The following is a 20,399-nucleotide window of genomic DNA, read 5'->3' on the forward strand; positions in this document are numbered from 1 at the left end:
CTTGGCTGAGGAGCTGATTGGCGCCCTGGCCTCCGGTTGCCCAGTGACAGCGATGGCAGTGTTGGCAGGAGGTTTGGACAACCCCACCCCATTCCCCCTCCCAGCTTGAGGCCTGGCCCTCCTGGGCCCCTTGACCCTGCAGGGCATGTGAGAGCCTGTGTGCTGGGTAGGGTGTGCAGGGGGTTCTCCATGCGTCCTGGTCTCTGCCGGCTCCGCCGTGGAATCTGCCCAGACAGGACTCTGGGCTTGGCTCCCAATCACAGAACCTAAGATCTGAGGGGCTCCTAAGCCCCCTGGCCTGCTTCTCTCCACAATCAGTAGCTGTCTGTCCTCTGTCTGACTGGCTGAATGGAATCATCTGGGTTCCTGCCACCACCCCTCCTTGGCTCCTGCCAGGCCCTCTCCCCACCTGTTGCCTGCATCTCTCCATTGCTCTGTGCACTGGCTCTCTCACGGTCCCCTTCTGTCCGTCTTCCACGTTGTCTCTCTCTGCTGTCTCTTTCTGTTTGCTCCCCTTTTGTTCCCACAGTTTCCCTTCCTCTCACATCCTGTCTGGGTCTCCCTCTGGCTCAGTCTCTATCTCTTTCTCTCGACCATTCTCTGCCTCTTGGTCTCTAATCACGGTCTTTTGAACTTTGGGTCTCTTAGAGCGGTGGGTGGGGATAATGGAGGTGATGATGACAGAGCTAGGAAAGGTCCTTGTGAGGCAGAACAGCTGATGGTGAGGGAGAGCCTCTCTATCTCTGTGTCTGTCTCCCTCTCTCTCCCCCCTCCCTAGTCTGCGCCTCTTGGGCTCTGTTTCTGCTCTTACTGAGTTTGTGTTTCTTTCTCACTTAGTCCCTGGGTCCCTGGCTTTCTCTCACACGGTCTCTGTCTCTGTCCTTTTCGGGGTTCTCTTCCTCTCCTGAACTCTCTGGGACCCAGGCCCGGCTTGGTCTCGCTTTCTCTCACACACTCTCTCTCTCTGGGGCCCCCAGGCCTTCCCTGCCATGCGACATGTCAGAACCCGCCCATGGAGCCCATGGGGGCTGCTGCTGTCCCTGCTGTGCAGCTCCTGCCTGGGGTCTCCATCCCCGGCCACGACCCCCGAGGACAGGGCTGGCAGCCAGGGGCTGCGGTTCCGGCTGGCCGGCTTCCCCAGGAAGCCCTTCGAGGGCCGCGTGGAGATCCAGCGAGCTGGCGAGTGGGGCACCATCTGCGATGACGACTTCACCCTTCAGGCTGCCCATGTCCTCTGCCGGGAGCTGGGCTTCACGGAGGCCACAGGCTGGACCCACAGTGCCAAATACGGCCCTGGAACAGGTGAGCAAAGCTCCATGCGTGGCCTAGGTATTGCCTTAAGGCAGGGAGAGGGAACACCAGGCCAGGTGCAGGGAGCCAGGACACCAGAAACAGCCAGTGTCAAGTAGAGCCATGGTTGAGAGTCAGTTCTCAGACCTACGTGACCTTAGGCTGGTCCATGCCTTCTCTGATCTTCAGATGCCCTATGTGCAAAATGACTAGGCGATCTCTAGGTGCCTTTCTTCGGCAAACTCATGATTCCACAAAGACACATGCAAGGACAGCCCTGATACAGGTGAGCCCTGTACAAGTAAAGCACAGTTGGTTTGATGGAAAGCTGAGAGCAGATAAATGATGTCTGGATGTCCCAAACCAGAAGGCATCACAGATACTGCAGCTGACAAAATCAGATTGTAGGCAAGAGCTGAAACCAGCAAGCTGGAACTAAGTTTTCTTAGAACTTTCTTGGAACTAACAAGTATAAACTCTTAAGACAAGAATGAATGTGGGTAGTAGGGGCTTAGGAGGAATTCTGAGACCTGAAAGTGCTTACATTGTATGAGCCCACAGAAGGATTGACGGACAGAAGCCGGTGCAGTCTGCAGCGCATCCCCCACTCCCACTGGCTGGACCACTTCTGGAATAAAGTGTCCCTTGTAGGTGCCACATTTAAGAGAGACAGTAGAAAATGGAAATGCTTTCAGAGGAGAGCTGCCCAGATGTGAAAGATTGGAAGCCAAGTTTCAAGACGGAATAGCTGAAGAAACCAGGGGTGTTTGGTATGAAAAGAAAAAGCTTTGGATAGCGTTTACCCGAAGGTTGTCTTCAAATATGAGGACAGTCATTTGGCTGAGGGAGTTTTCTGGATGGCAGCAAAGGACTGAATCAGACCTGGTGGGGAAAGTCACAAAGAGTCACTAGGACTTCTATGATGGTTCCAGTGGCCTGGTGGGGCAGGAAGTAGGCATCCCAGCAAAAGCTGGGTAAGTCCCGTCAGGATGTGCATGATGGGTCCCTGCCATTGGCTGGGACAGACGAGTCACATGGGGTGGAATCCCATGTGGATTGCGTCCATCCAACTCTGAGAAGTCAGATACTCATTTCAGTGTGGTCCAGGGAGAGAGAAAAACAAGGAGCAATGTGGCAGCACAGACAGGGCAGGCCCATGGGAGAAAGTGAGGCTGAGGTGAAAAGATCTTAGATTTCCAAGTCTCACAAATGGCTTAAACCCCTAAGTCCCCGTGTATTGGCTGTGTGGTCTTAGGCAAGTTACTTAACTTCTCTGAACCCCAATTTCTTTATGTAAAATGGTGGCAGGTCTAAGAATAATCATATATATGTATACATGGCAGAGTGCCTAACACACAACAGGTACTCGATAAGTTGTAGTTATTACTGAATAGGTCAGGACTGATCAGAAATTCAGTGTTGACTCTTGATTTTTTATTCACTGTACCAACTTCTTGAGTATCCCCCAGATCACCCCTGACCCCCCATCAATCCTGTGCTCCCTTTAACTCCCAGGGTGTTCTGTCTCTTGCACACCCATTATCTTACCAGAAAAATGGGATCATCATGGCCAGATGCAAGGCCTGTATGCTCACTCTCCCCAAATCCCCATCACCTCCCTCCCTCCTCCATCCTGCCTCCACAAGCCTCTCTATCCCCCCATCTCTTGCTCCACAGGCCGCATCTGGCTGGACAACCTGAGCTGCAGTGGGACTGAGCAGAGTGTGACTGAATGTGCCTCCCGGGGCTGGGGGAACAGTGACTGTACCCACGATGAGGATGCTGGAGTCATCTGCAAGGACCAGCGCCTCCCCGGCTTCTCAGATTCGAATGTCATTGAGGTCTGCCGTTCATACACACACACACACACACACACACACACACCACCCAGGATGACCAGGGTGGTTATATGTGGTTAGAGGGGGTACTAGAAGGTAGGGAATCCCCTATGCCCCGCAGGCTAATTTGGGTTGGTGGAAGGCTTAGGGGGTGGGGACAAAGGATAGAGCTAGACGTATTAAAGCCCAGGTTTGTTTTAGCATTGGCATTCAAGTTACTAAGCCTGGCGTGAACCTCTCCAGCTTCATCCCTGGTCCCCAGGGCATCCCTTGCTCTCCCTCCTTTCAGGTGTCCCTGCTCTCCTGGAACATCTCCCTTCCTAATCTCTCCTACTGCTTCCATGCCACTTGCTCTGTGAACTGCTCTCTCATGCTGGGGCCGCCTTGGGCGCTCCTTCCCCAACCTCCTCAGCACCCTCAGTCGCCTCTCAGAGCACGTGCCCTTCCTTCCACTCTCGTGGCCCAGGAGAGTCAGTTCATCACAGACAGCAGGCATGCCTCCCAGCCCTGTGGCAGCCCCTACTCCCCACGGGCTTTACAGCAAGCACATGATCAGGGTCCATGAGGGTGGGAGGACATGTAAAAGGCGCTACTGATTCTCCTTCCTCTGCTTGTGGTCCCATCCCAGGTAGAACAGCACCTGCAAGTGGAGGAGGTGCGACTTCGACCGGCCGTGGGGCGGGGCAGGCGGCCCCTGCCAGTGACCGAGGGACTGGTCGAAGTCAGGCTTCCCGACGGCTGGTCGCAACTGTGTGACAAAGGCTGGAGCGCCCAGAACAGCCACGTGGTCTGCGGGATGCTGGGCTTCCCTAGCGAAAAGAGGGTCAACACGGCCTTCTACAGGTGAAGGAACGTGGGCGCTGAGTGGACTGGGATTGAGGGGTGCTCACTAAGGGGTGGTGTGTCGACCCCCGGGAGGGTCCGGGGCTCTGCAACAGTGGAGAAATATGGAGGCCCTTTCGAAACTGGAGAGTTGAGACATCTTGTGGGACCATGAAGGGCTCCCCGGGGCGGGTCTGAAATGGGGCAAGCAAAGCTCCTGCTCTTTCGGGTCCGCAGCGGGGGCGGGGCGAGTGGCGCCGGTCTCGGGTCGGTGCCCATGACGCCATCGGTTGGCAGGCAGACTCTCCGCGCCCCGGGGCGCGCGCCAAGCCTGGCCAGGCCACGCCCAGCGGCCGGCGGTCCCGGGGGCTGTTACTGTTGCGGCGCGGGCGCGGCCTCGGGGCCCGCCATCCGAGCTCAGGGAGCGCGCGGCCGCACTCCGCGGAGGCGGTGCCTGGGTGTGTCCAGCGCGGGCCTGGGCCCGCGTGTCCCGGTCAGAGAGCCAATCCCCGAGGGTCAGAGGGCGCGGGGAGAGGTCAGGCCCTGCCCTCGGGAGCCCCCGGGATCCTAGCAAGTTTTCCAGAATATCCTTCGGCCGAGACTCCCGGCCCTCTCCACTGCCTGGAGCCCTGGTGTACGCGCTGGCTTCCAGAGTAACGGATCACGCTGGTGAATGGCTCTGTCCTTAACAGCGCCTCGCTACCCTGGAGTATCTTATGCAGTCCTTTTGAGGAGTTTAGAAATCTTTACAGTCTCTCTGTAATCTATTACGCAGGATAAAGTGCTAATTTGTTTTCAGCTCTTCCTTAGTTGAGTTTTGCAGAAACACCTCTTGACATCTAGCTGAGCTTCCATTGGGCACACAACTTCAGATACGGTCGGATCAGGGCAGGGTACAGTAGAAATGCTCAACTTTGGGTAGAGCATGTCCAGACTTGGTATTGACTTTCTGTTGAGGAAACATCCCACTGTTCCTATTGAACTGGTAATCATCTAAAACCAATTGAGATCTTCCCTTATCCTTGATACTAATAGAAAAGCCTATTTGAACCTAAATCTATGTTGAGTTTGCCCTATTAAATTAGTTGGATACATCTTTCAAAAACCATTAAAAAGCCACCGTGAACCTATGAGATTATCCTGAATCTTGACATTTTTTTTCCATTTGTCATCCCTCCCAGCTTCCTCTGGAGGATATACATGATAGCTATGCCTTCTGCCTCATCAGAGTGAAATGTTCAAAACCCAAAGTCTAACTCTTCCTTACTCATCAAGTCTTTACTCATTAGTTGTGAAATATCTTTTCCATTAATTGGGAACAAACTGAACACTATAATGACGTAGCCAACATTTCACCATTTTATCTATAATGGAATCACGGGAGATTTTGTTAATCTCCCTTAAAATCTGGGTATATTATGTTCATGGCCATTCTCCAGCCTTCCAATTTAGTAATCTTATCAAAAAATGAAATCATGGTGGTTTGAGCTAATTTTTACTGAAATCCTTCTAGGTCTCTAAGGATCTCCATATATTTTCCTCACTGTTCACAAACTTTCCATTTAATATTGTATTCTAGAATATTATTCTTTAGGTCAAGGAATCATTTTTCTTCTTTTTGAAAGTCAGTACATTATCCAATCTCTAGTCTTCTCCACACTTGCTCTAATTTTCCTTGCCTTGGCTCTCGGCATATCTGAAAGTTCTTTCAGCCCCAAGGAATATACTTCATCTGGTCTAGAGACTCAAACTGTTTTAAAACAGCTGTGTGCTGTGCTCCCTTACTGTTATCTGTCTTGGGGTTATATTTCTTTCTCTGTGCTGTTCTTTACCTTCCCTAACCCAAGCATCAGGTTCTGAAAGATCAGTACAATTTAAAAAGCAGAGATTTCAGTGATGAGGCTAGTGTGAACAAAGGTGAAGCGATCCGCTCATCCAGTATTTGTTTATTGAGTGTCTACGGTGTGCCGGGGACTGTTGAAGACACTAGGGATTCAACAGTAGGCAAAAGAGACAAAAATCCCTGATCTCATGGACTAGGGAAGAATTGGAAAATAGTAAAATTTTAAAATGCAAGGATGGCAAAGAGTGTAATCAATAAAAATAAGGCAGGGAAGGAGTTAGGAAGTCGAAGTAGGATTGCAGTTTTAGATAAGGCGGTCAGAGAAGGCCTCTTTGAAAAGGCATCATTTGAGAAAAGATTTAAGGGAGGTGAGGGCACAAACTGTGTAGAAATCTAGCCGAGCATTTACAGGAAGAGGGATCATAAAAGATCCTTGGGGGCAGGGGAGGGGTAGAGGGAAGGAGAAGGCACTCTTGTCATGCTCCTGGAGGCCACTGGGGCTGCAGCTGAGGCAACAAGAAAGAAAATGACAGAAAGGTGCTAGAGGAGGAGATCGGGAAAGAACGGGGAGCCTGATCACGTAGGGACGTTTGAGAGACGGGTTTGTTCTCTATGTGAGATAAGGTTTTGAACAGAGGTGTGACATCTGACTTCCATTTTTAAAGTATTATTTTGGCTGTTTTACAAATAGACTGTAAGGGATGCAGTAGAGTCAAGGAGGCAGAGAAATTAGTTAGGAGGTTATGGTCTCCTGAAAGCCAAGTAAAGAAAGTGAGACGTGATGGTGACCAGGAGAGTGGTGAAAAATCACATTCTGTGTATGGTTGAAGGTAGAGCCAACAGGATTTGCAGATGGATTTAATGTGGTATGAGAGAAGGAGAGGAATTAAGGTTCATTTCAAGGTTTTGAGCCTGAGCTAAGTACGGAGTTGGCCTTTTCTGATAAGGAAGACGGTGGAGCATGTTCTGTGTGAGGAGGGGGTGGGGGACATTGACTATTAAAACTTGGTTTTGGACCTGTGAAATTTGAGGTTCTCGAAGACATTGAATTGGTGAGGCTGAGTAGGCAATTGGGTATATGACTCTAGAGTTCAGTTGAATAAAAGTATTATAAGCCCTGAAACTGGACAATGTCACCAAGGGAGTGAGTGTAAACAGGAAAAGAGGGGTCCAAGGACTGAACTGAGAGCTTAAATGTTATGAGGTCAGGAAGATAAAGTGAACATGCTAACAGTGAAGTGAGGTAGAAAGAAAACCAAGGGACTGTGGCGGGCTGTTAGCCAAGTGACGGGCTTCAAGGAGGAGAGGGAGAGAGTGATCACCTGACTCAGTGCTGCTGGTGAGTTCTTTTAGAACAAGGACTGAGAAACAAAAACAAAGATTACACTCTGCCATCCTTGCATTTTAAAATTTTACTATTTTCCAATTCTTCCCTAGTCCATGACTTAGCAAAATGGAGTCATTGCTGACCCAGACAGAGATGACAGTGACTAGGATATTTTTCAAAAGATGGTTGACTAGCGTAGAAGGTTGTGCTGGAAAAGTAATGGAAGGAAGATCTGAATACTTAAGAGCCAGAAAATGGAACGCTTTTCATGCCAGATTAGAGAGTTTCATCTTTATCTTAGGGCAAAATTAAAAATAAAAGTATCTGTATGGGACACTGATAAATTAAGGCCAGTGTTGTTAAAGTGTACCCAATAGTAGTGAATTGGAGAGAGGAGGTTCTAGATGCAGTAAGGCTAGTTAGGAGTTTGTTATAAAGGTGAAGCTGACTCGGAGGGTGACAACCAAGAGGGAGGGGGATGAACAGCTGTAGGATGACTGGTAACAGAAAATAAGAGAAGACATACAGGAAATGACCCTGAAGCTGCTGGAAAGCAGGATGGTGTGGGCCATCAGGCACCTCTGGGCTTCAAGGTAATATGCACTAGCTTTCCAAGGGAGCCATCCTCGGCAAGTTTGAAACCCAGCAGTTATCCCTAGGTATGTGTGGTCTGAAGTAACTTGCAGAGATCAGCAATATCTGTGTAGATATTGCAATCTGTTACTGAATCTGGGATATGAAGGCTGGAGAAGGACACATATTAAGTAGAGAGCTCATCCGTAGTGAGGAAAGGGGTTACAGGAGTCCTGGGAGATTCTGTGATGGGGATATGATCTAGATTTCCTTTCACAGGTCACATCAGACAGAGGGAGCATTCTCACAGGTAATACCATCATAAAGGATAGGCAAGGTCATTACAAAAAACTCCACCTTCCTTAGAGAAAGAAGATACATCGGCTAGCTTTTAGAGGAAACCAGTAAGATTTTGGGAATGAGAAAATCAGAACATGATGTATTTATCATTTTTCCACTTGGTTTTATAGTTCTGCCCTAGAACACGTGAAAGTTGTAGAATTTTAGAAGAGGAAAAGAATGCAAAGATAATTGAATCATTTACCGGCCTTTTGCAGGCAAAGAAATTGAGGTTCTAAGAGCTCAAGGGCTGAAAGCTATTTATTGAACTCCTGCTATTTGAAACGCACTGTGCAAGGTGCTGAGAACACAGAGGTGATGAGAGATCATGGAAGACCTGACAGGCCACTTAAGGATTTGGGTCTTTATAATAGAAGCCCTGGGAAACAAGTGAAGTGTTTTCACAAGGAGGGCTGTAAGAGGCCATGATGATGAGGTTTGGGGCTCCAAAAAATCACTCTGACAGCATTTCTGAGAATGGTTTGGAGAAGAACAAGAGTGGATGAACTGGAGAGATGTTTAGGAACAGGACTTGATTATGGACTGAGTTTGGGAGTCAAGAAGAGAAGGTTAACTCTTAGGTTTCCGGAGTGGATTTTACTGAAAGAATTATGGGTTTATTTTTTGGACCTACATTACATTTTAGAAAACTTTGAGACCTCTAAGTAGAAACATCAAGAAGGCAATGGAATATACAAGGTTAGGTGTAAATGAGAACATATAAAGAGAGGATATGGAATGATAGAATGCCTCAGACAGGACTCCAAAAATTTAAGTGACTAGCTAGAGGAGGAGCCTGTGAAAAAGACCAAGAGAGAGCAACCAGAATTAGGAATCAAACCAGACTAGTAGTGTTAGGACAGCCAAGGAAGGAGAGAAGATGAGAACAGCAGTGTCAGATGCTACTGAGAGGTAAATAAGATGAAGATTGAAACTGTCTACTAGCTTTATTATCGCAGAGTGATGGGGAAAACCAGAAAAGAGCAGGTTAAGGAATGAGTGGTAAGAGAGAGGATACAGAAGTGGAGCGACTCTTGACAGTGTTTTCTATGAAAAAGCGGGGAGATATGGGGTGGAGGCTGTGGGGGGGTGTGTGTTGGAGAGATCTGAACATGTTAAAACGATTCAGTTGAAGAGAGATTGTATGTGACTTCTCAACTGAGGAGAAGAAAAGATCCTAAGGGATGGAATTCAGAAACACTGAGGGGAGTGGCCTTAGAGAAGAGAGACGGAATGAGAGGGGTGCGCAGATGTAGGTACATTTTGATGGTTGAAGAAACAAATGATAGGAGGAAACAAGCACATTTGTGAATGAAGGAGTGTAAATAAAGACAGATATCAGTACTGGTCCTAAACAAGCACCAGGTTCTTAATATAATCTATATTGTACTTTATATATAACTAGGTATGCCATATGATATTTAATATAAAAACCTTATAAATAACTAAGAGAAGAAGTACTTCTAAGTTCCTAGACAGTACTACATCTTTCTGAGTACTCGGAGGATCAAGATAATCTTGAAAGAAAACACAAAATATATTTCATTTTAGACAGATCTGAGAAAAAGACATTTGGAGAAAAAGTTTCACACTATACTTGTATGATGAGAGGTTCTAACTCTTAGTAATGTCTCAGGAAAGGGACCTGAGAGTTATTGTACACTCTTTTCTAGGAATGTTGGACATATTGGATATTTTGATAAAAAGACCAACTAAATACCTCCTCAGGAAGAAGCCAGGGCAGGAAATACCAAGCAACTCCAGTGCTCTTTCAGATCTACATACTAACATCCTCGTACATCTGCACACAGTATATTAGGTCCAGATAGGACTCCTCAAGAGAAGACAGCAGAGTAAGAACATGTTTAAAGAAAGGATAAGTAAGATGCTAACAGGGAGTCCCATAAGTTCATAAGGACAGACAGGTAAAACCTGCACTCATCTGCACGTAGTTGGACAGGACAGAGAGGGGGCACAATTAAAGTCTTTGAAATCAAAGGGAGAAGAAGAGGAGAAACAGACCCAGTTTCCAGACATTAGACTTAAGACAACCTCTTGAAGAAGAAAATAGGTCACATATTTAGGCCAATTAAAAAGAAATAAAGTTTTAGAACTTATTTCTCTGGAAGTAAATCTGGGGGCTGAACTTGGTTTGTGAATGACTAAAGCGTATGGGATTTAATTTAGGCAGGAAGGATACTGGCATCCTAACCCACCTGGCCTCATGTTCCCCAGTCAAACCAAGTTAACGTCCTTGGACGTTATCATGTATAATGTAGGCCCGGCTGAGGAGAAGCCTCTTCCCCCTTATACTTCCCCCAAATGGCTCAGACTCCAGCCTCAGCCGCCAGCCTTGGTCCTGGTCCACAGGCCTCAAACCTAGAAATGCCAGAAGTCAGAGAGAATCCAAGAATAAAAGACAGTCAGCCTCCCTATAACCAGGCCAGTTCTCTCTCCTTGCCTGGTCATTCTGACCATATTAACAGTCCAAACACCTTCCTACTTATACCCTTCCCCATAGCCCTCCCCTCGAGTTTAGATCAACCCTGATATTGACCCTAGCCCTCATTACCCCTCGGCCCCAGCCTAATTTCTGTGGATGCTGGTATAGGGGCGCTATCAGCCTGAGTCCAGGTGCCTCACTGCTGCTCATCAGCCTGGCCATGGGCATATGAAGCCAAACAGCTGCGAAGGGTTGAGCCTTGGGAATATCTCTCATTTCGTAACATCCTGCTGACTTTCCAACTTCCGTGTTGGAAAAGAAATTTGCCCTCGGCCCCAGCTGCACCAGCCCTTCCCACCTGGTTCTAGACTGATCTTGATTCTGCTATTGTCTTATCCTCGCAGAAAGTTAAGGAAGCGAGCGGCCAAAGCCTCGGCTCGGCGCCCCAAGCCCCTTGGAAGGTAATGGGGCAAGAGCCCCGGGACCTCCTGCTCGCCCCTGTGGCCCAAGGAGGTGGATGGATGGAAGGCAGCCTATCCATGTCCATCCCAGAACCCAAGCTAACTAACCAATTAGGGATGTAACTGCAAAATGGCCATTCCGGGGGGGATGGGGAGGCAGGCGTGGGGATGGGCAAGCTTTGATCTTAGAGTGCCCAGGAGGAAATACTTGAGAAGCTTCCTCCCCCTTATACTTCCCCCAAATGGCTTAGACTCCAGCCTCAGCCGCCTGCATGATTCCTACCCCCTACTCTTCATCCCCCCCCCGCCCAGTTCACCCACATTCCCCTTCTCTCTCCTCCCTTTACCTCTTATCCCCTCTCCCCTCACCCCCTGGACTGACTAGATTTCTCGTCACTGTTGTGGAATCCAGAGAGCAACCTGAGTCCCTAAAATGGAGTTCAGTGGTGTGCAGCAGTCAGTAGGAGTGGAAAATCTGGCCCCCTTCACTTTACTCCTTCCCACACTGCATAAAGCGTCCTTCCTGGGCCACATACCTAACCACTACCTCCACTAACTTCTTTCTCCTTTTTTCAGACCAATCACCAAGTTTAAAGTCAAACCCAAACCCCCAGTGGGCAGGGGATCAATCAAGAGGTAAATGAAGTTCAGGCTGGGTGTGAGGAGCGGGAGAGCGCAGTGATGAGTCAGAGCAATGGGGCTATGGCCAGGAAGGGGTCCAGGACGCCCCCACCAAGACGTGGCAGAGCAGCAGTAACTGTTACAAACCACCTTCCAGATGAGTCACTGAAACGTAAAGTGATGCTGGTCCTTATGTTGGTTTCTGGGGAACTATGCTTGTCACAGGATTTTTGCAAGTCCCTTCTTCCACATGCTTATTTATCTTCCCCCAGTGAATTCTAGCAGATCCTCTGGCACTTTTGTCCTTCAGATGCCACACTTGCCTCTCCCTCAAGAAGTTCAGTTTGCCTAAGGGATCCATGTTCCCAGCTTACCTTTATTTGATCAGTTTTTTAAAAATACATGCTACCAGCTTGGAGGTGAGACTCAGGGTCCCCTCTGGAACCTTTACCAGGGATGGGATCAGATTATAGTCCGTGTGTCTCTGGCCCAGTTGACACAATGAGGTTCCCCATTCCCCAGTTTTCTCATGGGTTCCCTCAGAAATCAAGGGAGTGGAAAGCTTCCACCCCAGCGATTACCTCTCACTAGGCTTCCAAAGGCCATTTGCTGTGAGAAGTCTCCCCAATAGCTTCTTCAGCCGCAGCTGAAGAGGAAGAAAATCCCTCCCTTTCTTCCGTCCCCTCCTCTGTTCTGCACATTCTAGGATCACCCAGTGGTCCCCTGGTGGCCCTCCTTCCCCAGCTCCTCCTTCGGGTGGCTTCAAAGGAGCTCGGAATTTGGGGGTGTTCTTGTAGTGCCTTCTAGCTAAGGGTCATCTGTGCCCAGCATGGCCATGCTCTGGTCTTCCCTGAACCCCAAACTCAACTGCACACTGCTGTTTTTACTGTGTTCCTTGTGGAGAAAGCGGAGGAGGAAGTTTAAAAGAGCGATCCCTTTTTCCTGTGATGGCCTCTTTGACTTTTATGTTCAGCCACACAGGACTTTGGGAGAGTACCTGATCTGAGCTTCAGAATCCACTGATCCTGAGCCTCCAAAGGTATTCTGTAGTCTCCAGGTTTCCTTTGTCTGTTGTAGTTATAAACTTTTCCTCTTCTCTGCATCCTCTAGCCAGTGACTTCAAGTCGTCAGAACTCTTCCTTCCTCTGATATCAAGTGATGGACACGTTACTACAATAACTCATTGCCAAGCCAGCCTCTCAGGCTCACTTCACCAATACGAGCCCTTCTCCCTGGGCACTGCTCTCATCGCATGCCCCACTGCCATCTCTCACTCTGTTAGTGTCAGTGAACAAGCCCCCTCGATCTCACAAGGCATCTCTTCCAAGTGCTTCCAAGTTTTAACGTCTCTAGTTTAGTCCCATTTTCGTGCTCGGGTGGCTACGGAACATTCTGTTACGTTTAAAGTGCAGAACCATGGACTACCTTATTAAAGCTCAGCTCAGGTCTGGAGAGATCTCTACCATTCCATTCTGTTGTGCGTATTCACTCCCCTCTGGCCATGTGGTCTCTAACTTGTTGTCTGTCTTACATTTCTACATCTTCATTCCCACATGTGCCAGCCCCAGTCCTTCCCTCTGTCCACCTTCTGGTATATTCTTCTCATACCCACCCATCACATTCTGCCCTGGAAGACTCTGGCCTCGGAGAAGCCATGTAGACCCAAGACTGACTCACTGCTTTACATCCCGACCCTGATTCAGACCTCAGCCTCAGCGTAATAGCGAGCTGTGCGCCCCCCGCTGGCTCTTCAGGCTTCCTGTTTGTGTCAGCCACTCCTTCCCGCCCCTCTCTTTCCGGCGGGCAGGCCCCCCCCCCCCCCCCCCCGCGCCTGGCACAGCAGTCTCAACCCCAGCCTCCTTTAGGGCCAGCAGCCTGAAACCATTTGGAGCAAGGTTTCTGTCAGGCAAGTCAAGACTAGCTGTCCTGCCCAGAGAGGTCTCGGCTGCAGGTCCCCCCAAACCCTCCTGTCTGGGTAATCTGGGCTTTTTCAGCCTGGAAACTTGCTCGTTCCCTTTGTCTCTATGGAGGGAAACGCAGCAGAGAAGAGGGGAAGAAGGGATAAAATGGTCACGAAAGGTTGGGGGATGGTGGAGGCATGGAGGGGAGGAGGGTTGTGGGCAAAGAGGTAGGGGCATTGTTTTACCCGACTGCACCCCACTCCTGTCCCCCCAGGCTGCTGGCCCAGCGGCAGCAACACTCCTTTGGTCTGCATGGGGTGGCGTGCGTGGGCACCGAGGCCCACCTCTCCCTCTGCTCCTTGGAGTTCTATCGTGCCAATGACACCACCAGGTGCCCTGGGGGGGCCCCTGCGGTGGTGAGCTGTGTGCCAGGCCCTCTCTACGCAGCATCCAGTGGCCAGAAGAAGCATCAACAGTCGAAGCCTCAGGGGGAGGTGTGTGAGACAGTGACTATAACCTTCCCCACCCCAGGTGGAGAACCCCATAGCCTAGCCACCCCCTGACTAAGCACAGCCCTGACCTTTGAGGACAGAGAGGAACCTCTCTCCAGGGGGTGGGCCACAGACCTGAGACCACCCCCTCCCTCCCACCAGAATCTCATTCATCTCCCAGGTCTACTTAGCCCTCTGTGCTGATGTTTCCATTCACTGCTTTTGGGCACATCTCTCTCCTCTATAGACCCGAGTGCGTCTAAAGGGTGGGGCCCACCCTGGAGAGGGCCGGGTGGAAGTCCTGAAGGCCAGCACGTGGGGCACAGTCTGTGACCGCAAGTGGGACCTGCAGGCAGCCAGCGTGGTGTGTCGGGAGCTGGGCTTCGGGAGTGCTCGAGAGGCTCTGAGTGGTGCCCGCATGGGGCAGGGTGAGGGGGATGAAGATGGGAGGAAGAGGGAAGGAGAAGGTACACACTCTCCTGGGGGGTACATTCCTTGGGAAGGAGACCCCGAGGCAGAGAGTGAAGGTCCAGTTATAACCTCCTGATCTTTGACCTCTCACTCTAGGCATGGGTGCCATCCACTTAAGTGAAGTTCGATGCTCTGGACAGGAACCCTCCCTCTGGAAGTGCCCCCACAAGAATATCACAGCCGAGGACTGTTCCCATAGCCACGATGCTGGAGTCCGATGCAACCTGCCCTACACTGGGGTAGAGACCAAGGTCAGTTTTCTTTCCAGTTCAGTTCAAGGATCTTGCATCCTCTCCAACCCTGGTCATGATGTGCAGCCTGACAGCTTCCCAGCCCACTGTCCCAGGCCCCCACCATCCGGCAGCTCCCATCCAATGCCCCCACTTGCCAGCCCTTATGTGCCTCTGAGTCACCCGTCAGCCACATGCCTGCTGCAAAAGCTTACCCAGAACTTCCATTCTGTGTCACTACAGATCCGACTCAGTGGGGGCCGCAGCCGACATGAGGGGCGAGTGGAGGTGCAAATAGGGGGACCTGGGTCCCTTCGCTGGGGCCTCATCTGTGGGGATGACTGGGGGACACTGGAGGCCATGGTGGCCTGTAGGCAACTTGGACTGGGCTATGCCAACCATGGCCTGCAGGTGAGTGAGGGAGGGAAACCAAGGCCTTTGCCTCCAAAGCCTGTGTTTGGGGCAGAGGACTGTGGAAATGAGTCCCTTGGCCCAAGAGGCTGGATGGTGGGGCTCACAGAAACACCAACATATGTTCCCAGGAGACCTGGTACTGGGACTCAGGGAATACCACAGAGGTGGTGATGAGTGGAGTGCGCTGCACAGGGTCTGAGCTGTCCCTGGACCAATGTGCTCATCACAGCACCCACATTGCCTGCAAGAGAACAGGAACCCGCTTCACTGCTGGAGTCATCTGTTCTGAGAGTGAGTGAACCCAGGGAAGGGAGGCTCTGGGCCACCCCCTTGGAGAGAAAAAGAGAGCTGTAAGCTGGAGGGGTACTCCTCGCCTGTGAAGAACCAGCTTCTCCCCCTCCACAGGGAGAGGAGAGGCACCCCCATCTGCCCCCCCACCCCCAGCACTGACCTCCCACACTCTGTTTCCTTCCTGGGGGCAGCTGCATCAGATCTGCTGCTGCACTCGGCCCTGGTGCAGGAGACGGCCTACATCGAGGACCGGCCCCTGCACATGCTCTACTGCGCCGCCGAAGAGAACTGCCTGGCTCGCTCGGCCCGCTCAGCCAACTGGCCCTACGGCCACAGGCGTCTCCTCCGGTTCTCCTCCCAGATCCACAACCTGGGACGAGCAGACTTCAGGCCCAAGGCTGGGCGTCATTCCTGGGTGTGGCATGAGTGTCACGGGTGAGAGGGGCAAGCAGAAGGGCAAGGTCACTGGAGATAGGGCAAGCCCACTGCGGGTAGGGAAGGCAACAGGGGTCCCCTTGTCCCCACAGGCACTACCACAGCATGGACATCTTCACCCACTATGATATCCTGACCCCCAACGGCACCAAGGTGGCTGAGGGCCACAAAGCTAGTTTCTGTCTAGAAGACACTGAATGTCAGGAAGGTGAGTTGGGCCTCGAACAGACACCGGTATCTCCATCCCACAGCCTTGCCTCACACTGACATATGCCAATCCCTCTCAGATGTCTCCAAGAGGTATGAGTGTGCCAACTTTGGAGAGCAGGGCATTACTGTGGGTTGCTGGGATCTCTACCGGCATGACATCGACTGCCAATGGATTGACATCACAGATGTGAAGCCAGGAAACTACATTCTGCAGGTGCCGGGGGCCTGAGATCCAGCTGGCAAGTGGGAGGAATGTTTGTTAAAGACACCCTTGGATTTGAGGGCTGCAACTGGTTATGTTGCCTTTCTCCCACTCACAGGTGGTCATCAACCCCAATTTTGAAGTAGCAGAGAGCGACTTCACCAACAATGCAATGAAATGTAACTGCAAATACGACGGGCACCGCATCTGGGTGCACAACTGCCACATTGGTATTTGGTGGGAAGAGGAGCCCAGAGAGACTGGGGGATGGGAGGGAAAGACCTTCATTCTCGTCTGCCTAAGTTGGTTCTGTGTCTTTCCACCCACCTCTGGATCTCCCAGCCTCTCCACTTCCACCCACCCTTCCCCACAATGGGTCTGTTACCTCACCTAAACTGCCCATTCACCTTGTAGGCGATGCCTTCAGTGAAGAGGCCAACCGGAGGTTTGAGCGCTACCCTGGCCAGACCAGCAACCAGATCGTCTAAGGTGCCGCCACCCTCCTCCACAAACCACCACTGGCCCCTAAGGGCGGGGGTCTGAGGCTGCCATTACCTCAGGAGCTTACCAAGGAACCCCTGACGTCAGCAGGCCAGCCGCACTCATCCAGTGTGTGCTACGGATGTGGACTGTCAAGCCGAGGTTATCGCCCTCCTTCCTAGGCCAGCTGCCGGATCTGTGGCCAAGCGTGGGGAATTTTTGCTCCCAGGCCCAGCACTGAGCCAAGCACAAGACAAAGAGCAGCACCTGATTAACTGCCCAGAACAACAGACAGCAGCAGCTGGTTTTCTTGAATAGGGAGGTCAGAATGGTCAGCTCCAGTATCTCCCCTCAGCTGAGAGGGGATACAGCTTTACCTCTAGCCTTTTTGTGGGGGAAAAGATCAGTACCCCCCTTATTTTTGACTATAACATGATGCTAGGTATAATTTTATTTTATATAAAAAGCATTTTTATGATTCCTCAGAGCCCAGGGATTGGTGCTGGTGGTTGGAGGGACCTGCCCCCCACTGGTTCATTTAATCCTCTGTTCAGGTGCCCTCAGAGCCTAGGCCAGGAAAGCAAGGTGGAAATCAGAGCAGGAGCCTCATACTTCTGCTGACCTACTCATTCTGTGACTTCAGGGGTCACATATAAGGTTAATGTTTCCGGTCCCCGCCGGATGCGCACTGCCAGCTGGGATTGGGTTCGAACAGCTTCATAGATATCTTCAGCGTTTTGTACCAGCTGCTCCCCAATGGCCAAGATCACATCACCCGGCCGTAGACCAGCCCTATGGTGAAAGACGGACAGAGAGAGAAAGGAGGGAATAGACAGCCCAGTTCAAGGGCACATGCACACCTCACCCATCCCCACCTCACAAAGCAGTCTCTCCCTCACCGGTGTGCAGGGGAGTCCAGGATGACTTTATGGATGAGCACACCATGCTGAACATCAGGAAAGCTTGGTTCTCGAAGCTGTAGTTCAGCAAGGATGCTGAAAGGACAGAGATCACTCTGTTAACCACACCAAGGCACTCTCCCCATCTTGCGTTCACCTCAAATCTCGCATCAGCACACTGACAACTGCATGGACAAGGGCATGCACTAGATACTCTGGATACAAAGGCAACTGGCTTTCTGCCTTCTGGAAGTTAGGAAGTGGGACATGTATATAAAAGGTAACTAATTCCAAGTGATATATAGTATTAAGACAATAACACTACTGTCATTTTAGAATTCTAAGAGCAACTTTAAAGAAAGAGTAGAACTTAAACTGAGCCTAGAAGAATGGTTCTGGTATTTAACTATATAAAGCAAGAACAACATAAATAAAACCATGGGAGTAGGAAATCAGGTTGGCTGGAACAGCATATATTCATGTAAGAAGCCAGATCTGGAAGGTTAAATTGGATACAAACAGAAAATGGCCCCTAAATACCAGGTTAATGGATTGAAGTTTTTAAATCAAAGCAGTAACAGGATACAATCAATCTGGTAGCAGGCGTACAAGATGAATTGGAGTGAGAAAGTCAAGATCATGAGAGAGAACAGCTCTTCTGATAGCTCCAAGTATGAGGCAACTTATCTTAGATAAAGATAAAATTGAGAACAAAGCTCAACAGAAGTGCCAGTTGCCCACAACTGAATACACTGGTGGTCCTACAGGTCACTAGCCCTAAAGCTCATACCTGGGAGTCAGGGTCAGCATCATCACCCCAATGTAGCGGCGCTGGGACCCACTGATTCCAAACCAGGAATCTGTGATAGAGAGACAAATGAGCCTCACCCAGCTACCTCCTTCCTTCCCCAACCCTTTCCTCCCAATAGACAGCCCCCCAGCAAAGCCCAGTGAATGGCCCTCCCACCACTTAAAAGGAATCTCCCCCATCCCCACCACCAAGCCAGGCTCACTCTTCTTTTCCCCACGATGCAGAAACTCTCGAAGGCGATCAGAAGGGATGGCAAAAGAGATTCCAGCTGTGACCTTCATGGTATTTACTCCAATCACCTCCCCATCCTGCAGGGATAGAGCCCACTGTTCCCTAGCCCAGACACATAGTAGGAGATGGGACTACCTGAACAAGAGTAGCTTGGAGTACTGGGGAGGTGGGGAGACCTGCTTGGATTCTGGGAGATAGCCAACAGGAGAATGCTCAGAAGCTTGACCAAACATCATTGAATTAGGGGAAGCACAGCCCTTCTCACACCGACCTGGGGCAGGGATTCTTGGAAAGAAGGATGTCCCACTCACCAGGTTAACCAGAGGACCTCCAGAGTTTCCAAACTGCAGGACAAGGAGAAAATATGGAAGAGATCCAGGGACTCTATGTCTGGGGGCATGACCAGGATGTAGGCACTTTCTCCAAAATCTCTCCTTTCCCAGCCCAACCTGAGTGGCCACATATGTGCAGCCCAACCTCTGTATATAGGCTCATCCACCATCTATCACAGTTGGTGCCTGCACCCCACAGCCTCTCCCCCAACCCCCAACCTAGTTTGTCATTTCTCTTATGTCAGAACGCACATCAATAGCTGCATCAGTCTGGATGTATTCCACATTGGTTTGGGGGAGGCCCAGGTCTCTGGCTGGACGCTGAGCAGAGCTGACAATGCCAGAAGTGATCGTATTCTGCAGTGCAAAGGGACTTCCCATGGCAACAACAAACTCCCCTTGCCGGACATCGGCTGAGCGTCCCAGGGGTAGTGTGGGGAGAGGCTCCTGAGGGGAGAACGGGTACAAGAGAACTGTCACCTGGAGATGTGAGCAAATTCACAGACCCAACCAGACCCAGCCTGCCCAGACCCCCCACCTTCGTCTGAATCCTCAGCGTGGCAATGTCTGCCACGGGATCCACAGCTGTGACCATGGCCTCATACGTGTCACCGCTAAGCAGCCTCACACGGACCCGGCGCCGATCAGCCACCACATGAGCGTTGGTTACGATGAGCCCGTCGGCAGCCACCACGAATCCTGAGCCATTCGAGATAGGGACTTCGCGGCCCGAGAAAGGGTGCCTGGGATGGGGGAAAGCAAGGATTTAAGGAGGCTCAGACCCCTGCTCGCCCGCCCTCCAGCCCGCGGTTTGGGTGCCTTCTGCTCTTCCCCACCGTTACCGGCCCAAGATCTCGATATAAACCACAGCAGGTGCTGTCTTCTCCACCACGTCTGCGATGAAGTTGTACTGGCTCCGGGGAGAGGTGGGCGGCGAGCCAAGGACCGAGGCGAGGACCGCTGGGGGACCCCGACCCCCGCCCCACAATAACAACAGTAGTGCCCCCCCAGCGCCCAGCGCCACCGCCAGCCATACGCGCGGACGGGTTCCAGGGGTCCCTGAGACCTCCCGGGTCCTGGGATCTGGGGCCCCTGCAGTCAGCCGTGCTCGGGAATCCCAAGTCCCCGACGTCAGACACGTCCGTGGTTCAGGGACCCCCACAGACAACCGGGCCAGGAGACTGGGGGTCCCATAAGTCACTCGGGCCCGAGGGTCAGGAGTTCCTGACGTCAGCAAGGCCCGAAGGTCAGGGGTCAACAGGGGTCCCTTCCCCCAGCGAACCCCCCCCAAAGCCCGCCATCCCCGGAGGTTCCAGCCTGCACCCCGCCCCGCCCTCAGTGCAGCCATCAGCTCCGCCTCGGCTGCCTCCTCGCCCGCCCTACACAGAGGCGGCGCCCTGGACGCGAGCTAGCGGACCCAGAGACGCGGGGCACGCCGGTACCT

At 51.3% G+C, this 20,399-nt stretch overlaps 2 protein-coding genes across 7 annotated transcripts in view; one reads left to right on the plus strand and one right to left on the minus strand.

The window, feature by feature from the left end:
* The window catches only part of LOXL3 (lysyl oxidase like 3), a 93,399-nt gene extending 75,366 nt beyond the window's left edge, over window positions 1–18,033 (plus strand). For 2 of the 5 annotated variants that reach the window (XM_073897488.1, XM_025868325.2), the window contains 13 exons: window positions 978–1,302; window positions 2,968–3,131; window positions 3,757–3,971; window positions 13,733–13,952; window positions 14,197–14,377; window positions 14,517–14,671; window positions 14,894–15,061; window positions 15,193–15,355; window positions 15,547–15,790; window positions 15,883–15,998; window positions 16,078–16,214; window positions 16,321–16,432; window positions 16,617–18,033. In XM_073897488.1, coding sequence (XP_073753589.1) covers window positions 978–1,302; window positions 2,968–3,131; window positions 3,757–3,971; window positions 13,733–13,952; window positions 14,197–14,377; window positions 14,517–14,671; window positions 14,894–15,061; window positions 15,193–15,355; window positions 15,547–15,790; window positions 15,883–15,998; window positions 16,078–16,214; window positions 16,321–16,432; window positions 16,617–16,690 — 2,274 coding nt within the window. In that variant the 3' untranslated portion in view covers window positions 16,691–18,033. Of the gene's footprint in view, window positions 1–924; window positions 1,303–2,967; window positions 3,132–3,756; window positions 3,972–13,732; window positions 13,953–14,196; window positions 14,378–14,516; window positions 14,672–14,893; window positions 15,062–15,192; window positions 15,356–15,546; window positions 15,791–15,882; window positions 15,999–16,077; window positions 16,215–16,320; window positions 16,433–16,616 lie in introns of those variants that run through there. The other 3 variants (XM_073897487.1, XM_073897489.1, XM_025868330.2) reach the window with 3 other exon arrangements.
* On the minus strand, window positions 17,116–20,362 carry HTRA2 (HtrA serine peptidase 2). 2 transcript variants are annotated; one of them, XM_025868341.2, is made up of 8 exons: window positions 19,798–20,359; window positions 19,494–19,698; window positions 19,208–19,402; window positions 18,935–18,967; window positions 18,595–18,700; window positions 18,372–18,441; window positions 17,582–17,677; window positions 17,116–17,474 (listed from the first exon to the last, which is right to left on the minus strand). In XM_025868341.2, the coding sequence occupies exons 1-8, from the start codon at window positions 20,301–20,303 to the stop codon at window positions 17,309–17,311; spliced, it is 1,377 nt and encodes a 458-aa protein (XP_025724126.1). In that variant the 5' UTR covers window positions 20,304–20,359; the 3' UTR covers window positions 17,116–17,308. The 2 variants fall into 2 exon arrangements, with proteins under 2 accessions (XP_025724126.1, XP_025724127.1); XM_025868342.2 differs by lacking the exon at window positions 18,935–18,967 and having other exon boundaries at window positions 19,798–20,362.
* Between the last annotated feature and the right edge of the window lie 37 nt (window positions 20,363–20,399).

Source organism: Callorhinus ursinus, unplaced genomic scaffold (genome assembly GCF_003265705.2).
Source record: "Callorhinus ursinus isolate GAN/ISIS: 27379988/994484 unplaced genomic scaffold, GSC_fseal_2.0 scaffold10, whole genome shotgun sequence".
In the NCBI taxonomy this organism is placed as follows: domain Eukaryota; kingdom Metazoa; phylum Chordata; class Mammalia; order Carnivora; family Otariidae; genus Callorhinus; species Callorhinus ursinus.